The sequence below is a fragment of the Notothenia rossii genome, assembly GCF_949606895.1.
Source record: "Notothenia rossii genome assembly, chromosome: 9".
NCBI lineage: Eukaryota > Metazoa > Chordata > Actinopteri > Perciformes > Nototheniidae > Notothenia > Notothenia rossii.
In genome coordinates this window covers 26982700-26993176 of record NC_136907.1, presented here as the reverse complement: position 1 = coordinate 26993176, position 10477 = coordinate 26982700, and the positions used below count along the sequence as shown (strand labels likewise).

Sequence of the window (10477 nt, the reverse complement as noted above, 5' to 3'; positions counted from 1 at the left end):
CTCAATGTGATACTGAAAATAATCCCGTATGTATGCCGTGCTATTTCTCCTGAAAGGACTGGGCGACACCACTGAGGGGCAGCAGAATTACACGCCTGCATTTTGTTTTTCACCGTAATGCTCAGACTATTATATTTATGGTGAAAAACCCTATTGTTTGTAATAAACAGAAAGTACACTTATTGTCCTACAAAGTGTCCAGTTATGGGCTGTCAGCAGATGCTTTATGGGAAGTAAATGTGTCTTTGATGTGATGGATCACCACATAATTAAACGTGAAATGTTGAGATAAATATTATGAGGTAAAATCATTGTTCCACAAATACATTAATACAAAAAAAAATGCAATAACACAGTGAAAACAAGTCATATAACAATTCAGTTTATTTTTATTTATTTTCCAGACAGACACATCAATTTCTGGACCACAGTAGAGGATGGAAACCTTTCACAGACATTTTTTGTCAATATTATTATTTGAAAATACAAATATAAAATTAGACTTTCCACATTTGATATGTGAGAGACCCCCATCCATTATTATTATTATTATTATTATTTTTTTAAAGTATATTTTACAACAGGGCTTAAGCAAGCCATATGATAACCTGAAAGATGCTTTCAGATGTCAGTCAAGTCTGTCTGTCTCTCGCCATAAAAAGTTGGTTAACATAAAAAAAGGGGCAAGTGTTAGGAATGGGCAGACAGCAGTGAAGAGAGCTCTGTGCTCAGCCTGCACAAACATGGAAGCACAGCAGAGCCTCACACTGCCGTCCATGCAGTCTGAAGAGCTTCCAGGCTCCCCTCTAGGCCATGCGGTCTGCTCCAAACTCGACAACACGCCACGGGTGAACTCTCGTGTCGGTGAACAGAAGCTAATAATGCCTACATGAGCCCGGGTGTAGCTGTGTAACGAGTATTCTGTATACAGCTGAGGTCTCCAGTCTAATATTCTTCAGACAAGGTCAAATGCATGAGAATTGCAAATATATACTCATCTATACACTTATATATTGCAATTGTTTGTATATATTTAGCGATGAGCGTGAGATGGCAATGGTTTGAACTGAAAGGGAAATTCACCCTGAAACACAACAGTAAAGTCAAACTTGTGATATTTCTGTCACCTTGAAGTTTGTGAAGGTTTTTATGTTTTGGAACAAGAGAGAGTCAATGTGACAGTATCTATCAGAGATAAGGGCACACTGTTTGGTTTGAACCATCAGCACCACTGTGAATAAGCCTTTTTGGGTCTACATGCTCAAGATCGTTCAATGAGGCTTTAAAGTAATTAATTGGAAATAGAGCCGAGCCTGAAACAGTCTGATGTCCAAGCTTCTTATCCATGAAGCAGATTCAAATCCGACAGAAATCTCAAACGTGTTTTGTGTGGTTTTCAGGGTGGGCTTTTCCCCCCCGGCGGATGGGATCAATAGTTTGGCCATTGCCTAGCACTTGCCTCAAGATTCAAGTTTAAATGGATACGGTAGTACACTACAAATGTCAACTCCTTCCAGGTTGACTTTTTTTCTTTTTTTGATTTCTTTTTTTTTCTTAAACCAAGACCCCTCCCCTCTCCCCAAATGGATAAGCTAGTCTACTAAGATGTGTAACATTCATCAGCTGTAAACTGCTGTCAGTTTGAGATTCAAATGAAAATTAGAGCAACAGAGCCATGCTACCTTAAAGTCCACGCTACAGGATCACAAAACAATAGGAGCTTGTGTGAGGGGAAAACCTGCCATTTCAAGTCAGAAAGGGTTTTACTGTCTTAGGGGCTGCAACAGTGAGAACAACTAAAGTATCTGTGTATTTCCAGATGAAATGGCAGCACAATTGGAACCAACAGCAGCTCCTAATGAGCTCCTTGTAGGTGGTATGAGTTAGAGTTTATTATTTGATCAAATACTTATAAACAGGGACATTGCTGCAAACGAAGAGGAACACTTTCTTTTGTCTTGTCTATAAAACTTAACTAGTGCACATGAATGATAGATTCTAACATGTTAATTGTTTTTCTACAGTTGAGATATGTTTGAAAATATAAATGTGCAAATGAGGTGAAAACTAGATTGAATACTCCGAATGTTATTACATTATTTTTTACGCTTTCTTTTTTTACTGTATTGTCAGATGTGATCAATTACTTTTAAAATATAATATCTGAAATTGATATATTTTAAATATAATTAAACTTTTTAACATGTTTTGGGCATAATCTCTCTATTTCTACACAATGTCCTGAATACGTGCTGAATTCATTGGAATAATAATGGCACTAACAGAGCTGCCATTACTGAACATACAAATGTAATTTGACAGTCTACTGGGTGAGAGAAATGAATAAACACTAATGTTATTAATTATTGTAACAGTACTCAATTTTAAGACCCCATGAGGTGAAATAAAAAATAAAACGGTCATTAAACCTAAATGATGTTTAATTGAAATTATACTAATAGAAATAATAACGCACACAGCGTGAGGCTTTATAATAGCTCATTTTTTTGTAGAAATTCTGCTTGTGGAAATCTGTGAATTCTGGACATCCTTCGAGTATTTGGAGGGAGTTTTCAGCATAGAGATTAACATTTTAATTTATTATCTTCTGAAATATGAACCATCTATTAATCCGCCTTAAGAGTGATACACACTAATCCTGTTACAGCTGCAGAATAATATCTGTTTAATGGAGTCTTTCACAGTATGACATTTTTATAGCAATGCCTCTATAATATCAATATGTTGGATCATTGATAACGCATTCAAACTAAATCTAGCTCCAAGAATCTACGGTTAAAATTATTGAGTTATTATTAAAGTCTTTGAGAGAATTAAGAGACAGGGCCATCTGGGATCAGTGTGAACAGTAAAATATATAACAGGTCATTTAAACAGCACGATGAGTCATTAGTATGTCTTTTTTTTTAAATATATGCTTTTTCTTTTACATAAAATCTTGATAATAGCTTGTGTCCCTCTTAAAAACAAAGAAAAAAACAACAGTTTTGCATATCTAGCGTTAGCATTTAAGGTAGTATGGCACACCCCTTTTAAAACATTCAAGGGTGGGGATCCAAATAATGCCTCGTGTACAACTCCATCTTACAGCAACTGTTTCTCTATTGTTCATCCATGAGAGCTTTGGTTAGCTGAAACCATGTGAGAGTGGCAAAAAGCAACAACAAAAAAGATACAGGGAATCAAATTACAATGAACCTCTATCAAAAAGAATAGTCTGCAAATATCAGAATAACATGATCATTTAGAGAAAGGTCTATCTTGACTGGTCCTAAATCCACTATTCACTACGAGTATTATATTAATGAGTCCTATACAACATCTACTTTGTAATTACAGGAGATAGAAAAAGAGCGCGATAGGGAGAGGGATAAATATGAGAGAAAGGAGAGGTAGAGCAAAGGGAGAACAACAAAGACCACTACACTGGTATCAAAGACAGCACTCTGTTTACAAGGTAACTGTGGTTTCTTTACACACTAATGAATTACATGAATGATCAACAAAAGAAGTAGGATCTCTGAAGGATGGGGAATGGAAAGAGAGAAAGCAATGGATGCACAGTACATTTTAATAGTATATTACAATTATTCATATATAAACCACAAAGTATCAATAAAACTCTGATTAAACTTGAAATCAGCAAAGAAGCATCTTTCTTTTTTTTATAGTTTCGTATTTTCTTTTACATTTGAACATTACAAGGTATTTTTTTTTCTCCGTTAAATTATGACTTGATCACACCTCCGTATCATTAACTTTAGAAGTATCCAGCATATTTCTTTACCTGGTTGTTTTGAAATAAAAGACAAAGAAGTGGGTAAAATGAAAAAGGACAAAAATACACCTGCAGCAGGTCAAGTATTTCACACCATTCGTTTCATTATTGATTTGGAAAACCAGATATTTATATAATTATTAAATGTTTGTCATAAGTAGAATCATTAAGCACACATACTGTGTAAAACCTGGTGCAGTGCGAATAATTCAGTGTCATTTTTTAACCCTGTATAAATATCTTTAGATGGGTCTAATATACAAAGAGATCCACTGCAACAAATCTACTTCCCAAGCTGTTTCCTCACCTCAAAACTCTGAAGTGTTAGTCTAGCACATTAACCCAAGAAATCCTTCATACTATCCCAAAGCACAAGGCCGTTCTCTTTTAAAAAGCCGACATATACATGTGCAAATAGGAAACTGGCCTGTACTCTTACTACTCACAGTGCATCGATTTCTCGCTTTATTACCTTTCAGTGTTTTATTTTGCCACTAGAATAACTTAAACCTGCCAATGATTCCACGATTGAACTCACAAAGGCTGAGGTATGGTATCAAAATGTTTACTTTCCTAATTCGCTCATAAAAGAACCGGTTCAGAGAACAAGCGGCACATAGAGGCTCTCAGCACAGAGCTCAAGGTATTGTGTTCCTAAAAAAAATAAAAAAATCAGGAACAAGCAGGATGAAACAAACGATAGAAACAACGAACAAGTTCCTCTCAAGAGTATAAAAGTGTCAGGATGCACAGAGCACTGTCCAATGCCTGTTCAAGTTCTAATCTTCACATCTAAGTACAGTGTGCTTTGGATTCTTTTCTGTCTCTCTCTTTGAAATGATACTGATATCTGAGCAGTGAGATACCAATCAGGCTCTTTTTTTTATTTCTTACAACTGTGTTGACTTACAGCTCGCCGTTTGTGAATTTGCTGGTATGACACTTGTAAAATGATTCAGTATTTACAGAGCAAGCGTGTTCTGTTCATCTCCGGGGTCTTTTATACCGTCTTCCAGCAGAAGAAAAAAAGTATAATAATAATAACTGTTTACAGCTTTTTTCTTCTATTCACACGCTATAACATGTTTCTTTTGACACACCATCACAAAAATATGCTATTCTCTCACTGAGTTGGTTATATGCAGTGACTGGAATAATATGTACAGCTACATTTTTTTTCTCAAGTTTGAATTCACAATGTAGTTATATGAAATTTGTTATAGCATATATATATATATATATATATATTTCTAAACAACAAAAACAACACTTATAAAAAAGGACCATAAAAATATTGGAGTCCTCTTTGTATTGCCCAAAAATAGGTAATTATGGTTAACAATGAGACATCACAAGAAATAAAACAGCTACTGAGATTTATTACTTAGATACCCTCTTAAAATGTTCCTTAAAATTGAATTTTTTTTCTCTCTTCACACTGAGCTTCTTTTTTATTCGGAAAGACTGATTTCAACAACCTTTCCCCTTCACACTTGGCTATGACCCCTTTACTTCAAACAAAACCCAAAATATACTATAAGATTAAATAAAATGACACAAAATTAAGGTTAAAAATGACTCTCTAAAAACTAAGGAAAACAAAGCGCTAACAGAGGGAGGGAATTGGTGAATGAAATCCACGTGACACATCATACCAAACCAGGTCGTAAAGTTATAGGAGGTTTGGATTATAGTACAGCAGTTGTTATTTTTCTGAGATGACTAACGTTTTTCTTTTCTTCTTCATAAGGTTCAGACCTTCATTCTTTTTGCCAGGGTGACGCTGTAGTGCTCGAAGTTGGTTAGCATCACCTGCACACAAAGCCAATTAGAAACTCCGTCCTGTCTTTCCCGGGCCACCAGATATACTCTGCTGGGCGATAGAGAAAGAAGAAGGGATGGCAACATCATTAGAAACCCTTAATGACAGCAATCTGTACTCGCCAATATGAATTCCACATAAAATAATGTGGCTCAATAGCATGAATAAAATGTCACAATCTAAAGTATTTACTTCTAAGCAGGGTTGGGTCAGATTTCTTTGAAATGTATTCTGTTACTGCAGATACTATTACTGGTCAAAAGATATGTTATCAATTACATTTTTTATATGTAATCCGAATGCTTTTAGATTATTTCAAAATCAAACCTTAAAATATGCAGTGTCTTTTTGCACCTGGGTGAAAATAGCTACACCACAGCTATATGGCTATTTACACCCACCCAGCACCAAACATAGCACTATCTACACTCCGGGTGTACATTGCATTGTTGTCACCCGTGGTACATATGGCATTATGACTATAGACACCCGGGTACATATGGCATTATGACTATAGACACCCGGGTACATATGGCATTATGACTATAGACACCCGGGTACATATGGCATTATGACTATAGACACCCGGGTACATATGGCATTATGACTATAGACACCCGGGTACATATGGCATTATGACTATAGACACCCGGGTACATATGGCATTATGACTATAGACACCCGGGTACATATGGCATTATGACTATAGACACCCGGGTACATATGGCATTATGACTATAGACACCCGGGTACATATGGCATTATGACTATAGACACCCGGGTACATATGGCATTATGACTATAGACACCCGGGTACATATGGCATTATCACTATAGATACCCGGGTACATATGGCATTATGACTATAGACACCCGGGTACATATGGCATTATGACTATAGACACCCGGGTACATATGGCATTATGACTATAGACACCCGGGTACATATGGCATTATGACTATAGACACCCGGGTACATATGGCATTATGACTATAGACACCCGGGTACATATGGCATTATGACTATAGACACCCGGGTACATATGGCATTATGACTATAGACACCCGGGTACATATGGCATTATGACTATAGACACCCGGGTACATATGGCATTATGACTATAGACACCCGGGTACATATGGCATTATGACTATAGACACCCGGGTACATATGGCATTATGACTATAGACACCCGGGTACATATGGCATTATGACTATAGACACCCGGGTACATATGGCATTAAGACTATAGACACCCGGGTACATATGGCATTATGACTATAGACACCCGGGTACATATGGCATTATGACTATAGTCACCCGGGTACATATGGCATTAAGACTATAGACACCCGGGTACATATGGCATTATGACTATAGACACCCGGGTACATATGGCATTATGACTATAGACACCCGGGTACATATGGCATTATCACTATAGATACCCGGGTACATATGGCATTATGACTATAGACACCCGGGTACATATGGCATTAAGACTATAGACACCCGGGTACATATGGCATTATGACTATAGACACCCGGGTACATATGGCATTATGACTATAGACACCCGGGTACATATGGCATTATGACAATAGACACCCGGGTACATATGGCATTATGACTATAGACACCCGGGTACATATGGCATTATCACTATAGACACCCGGGTACATATGGCATTATCACTATAGACACCCGGGTACATATGGCATTATGACTATAGTCACCCGGGTACATATGGCATTATCACTATAGACACCCGGGTACATATGGCATTATCACTAGACACCCGGGTACATATGGCATTATCACTATAGATACCCGGGTACATATAGCATTATGACTATAGACACCCGGGTACATATGGCATTAAGACTATAGACACCCGGGTACATATGGCATTAAGACTATAGACACCCGGGTACATATGGCATTATCACTATAGACACCCGGGTACATATGGCATTATCACTATAGACACCAAGGTGCAAATAGCATCTACCTCAAACATATTGCACCTTATGCATCTGGTTTGATTATAGTTACTTATTTTTTACGTAATCGGATTACGTAATCTCTTACTACCCAACCCTGCTTCTAGGTTACAATAATGTTCACACCCTGTTGAGGTTTGTTAAAGTTGTCATGCTTAGTGAGAAATTAAACAACATATGTGTGCATACATGAGTTTAACACACACATCACACATCATATCCACAAAAAATAGCTGAAAGCAGACGAACAGCCCGACACATTTGGATGCACTACAGTACAGATGAGGGGCAATGGCATAGGCTTAGCATAGAGATGAATTACAGGGACAAAAGAAACATGATGAAACTGAAGTATTCAGTAATCATAGACATTTATTGCCTGGTTAAAATGTGTTGATTAACCGCCGTTGACTTGTTGGTTAAAGTTTTGGATTTATTTGTGATCTGTCCTTTAAAATATGTGTACAGATTTTTTATGGACAAATACAAAAATGTTAAAAATAAGAAAAACAGCTAGTGTGTGTGACTGAAATATACACTTCCCACAGCAAGGCATACAAACTATTGTATTGCTCAATCAATGCTGATCTTAATCTCCTAAAGTGTATGTGAACCTTCCGTCACACTCGCAATTTAACTACCAGCTGTTTTTCACGTTCAGGGAGTTGTAAACAGGGAATGATGTGATGAACATGTATTAGAGAGAGACTTGAAAGGAAATGCACAGTAAATAAAATGCAATACCTCTGATGAGATGGCAACCGGCCACCTGTTCAATGGTATCCATTTGTAAAAGCTGTCGCAATCAACGGGCCCTAAAAGTGTACAGTTAGTGCTTTTGTCAGTATGCATTTCAAGGAGAGAAAAAGTGAGAATCATTTCAATAATGTGAACGCTTTGATTCAGTTTGATCATGTTCAGCAGCAAAGCAGGATTGTCACACATGTTATACAAGTTCACTTTATATTATTGTAATGGGAAACTGCAACATTAAAACAGGATGTAGGACCCATTCAAGATGGTTAGAAATACTATAAGAAGTAAATGATCTCCAAGTTACTTTGAATCCCCTAAGCCAACATATTTCTCAAGTTACAATAAAAACAAAAGCAATAAATGAGATAATAAAACACAAGATCCTCATTCATGCTAACATATACAGCTGATTGGTTCTGAAAGGCTGCACTGAATAGGATGGCGAACAGCCCTCAGGATGATAAGTGTGTTTTCGTGTATTGAACGCTCTTCATTGTGAGGCTCAGCTATCAGGAGGCTGTGCATTTTTGCTGCTGACAGTTTTGCAGAAATCCTCGTGCTGAAAAGAGAAGCATTTTCGACGCCTATTATCCGTCTTTATCGCTTCAATCAACTAATTGCACTCTAATTGTCTTGCATAAAAAACTGTTAAGTTCATTACTGCTTCTTCACAGTGGCTGTTTTGATATTGGCTAAAGGGATTAATAGAATCGCTGGAGCGTGAGAGCAGGCGAGAAATCAGCGACTCTGAAGTCATCCATGAGGCTATGACATATGATGATCTGATGTATTCAGGTTAATAGCATACTCAGTCAAAAAAAATAAGTATAAAGCACATTTTAGTTCTGAATCATTTCCCATTTGAATGTTCTGAATAGAGAGATCATCTCCCTGAGAGGGGGGAGTCAGGGGGCCCACACCCCCCTCTGCTTTACTGCACTCTGCCTGATTCTGAAGTGGTGATTTAGTGCGTGGTATCATTCTGTAGGGGGAATCACTAAACCTGGCCTTGGTGGAATACACTTTATTCTACGCTCATTTGTGATATAAATGAGCGTATTTGACTCTTTTGAAGAAAATATGATAAACATTTCTGTTCGGAGTTTATTGTATATGTTGCGTTTTATTTGAAATGTTCTGACTCACAAGTGTTACAACAAATAAAAAATATTGGAAACAAATCGCCTCATTTCCATCTGTAAACTATCTGCTAGTAAATGTGCTTGAAAATGAGCCAGTCTGGTGTTTCATAACAACTATTTAGCTTCCTACGCTGAGACCAACAGATTATGGCAGATAGCCAGTGGACCTAAAACGATTCATAAGAGGGGCTTTGCTTAGGAAGCAAAAAGCCAACTCTTTTTTTCTCCGTTAAGCTCTCTTTTTCTTTGGATACCATAAATCAATTAAACACATTTGCTAAAATGAGATGGTTTATCTTTTTATTAGCTAGTGACACTACTATAATGAAAACATTTCTGGACACTCACTTTATCCTCTCTGAACCCTGGCATTTAGTCCCATTGATTCTATGTAGCGCACACACTATGTCTCACATGAAACCACTGAGTAAGTGACAATTTACCACAGAAGCGATTAAATACAACTACCAGACAAAATCTAATAAAAAAATACAACAAACGCCAACAATTCTTGTACTTTGTGGTGACTATATAAGGAAATAAAAATAATGATGTTGGCTCTAAAGTTGGAGCTTCTTCACCCTGCAGTGTACTAATGGGCTTGTTGTTATTCCACCTCAGTTAAGCCATGCATTCATTAGCTTCTTTCAGAAAAGCAGGTGTTATTTTCATAACCTATACTGTGTCACTCAGTTCAGTCATGTAAAACAGTGCAAACATGCCCTGACAAGACTGGCAGCGAGACGAGGAGCTTAGCCCCGCCGCACCTTGCTAGGGGCCATAAAATTCATAATGCAGCGTTTTAGATGAATTATTCAGCGAGGTCCGACACAGGCAGAATAAACACAGCGCTGATGGAGACTTTATTTGGGGAGATCGTCCCTTTGGTGACAACAATGTCCTGAACATAAGGTAGAATCTCAGGAAGACTCATTTAAGTTGACTGATTTAGAC

The 10477-nt window shown here is 37.3% G+C and overlaps 1 protein-coding gene across 12 annotated transcripts in view; it reads right to left on the bottom strand.

Annotated features, from left to right (window-relative positions):
• Positions 1-366: 366 nt before the first annotated feature.
• LOC307019677 (RNA-binding protein Musashi homolog 2) overlaps positions 367-10477 on the bottom strand; it is a 306709-nt gene continuing 296598 nt past the window's right edge. For 6 of the 12 annotated variants that reach the window (XM_079650724.1, XM_079650717.1, XM_079650715.1 and 3 more), the window contains one exon: positions 367-5672. In XM_079650724.1, the coding sequence (XP_079506850.1) occupies positions 5628-5672 (45 nt within the window). In that variant the 3' untranslated portion in view covers positions 367-5627. Of the gene's footprint in view, positions 5673-8369; positions 8441-10477 lie in introns of all 12 variants that reach the window. The other 6 variants (XM_079650725.1, XM_079650716.1, XM_079650718.1 and 3 more) reach the window with 3 other exon arrangements.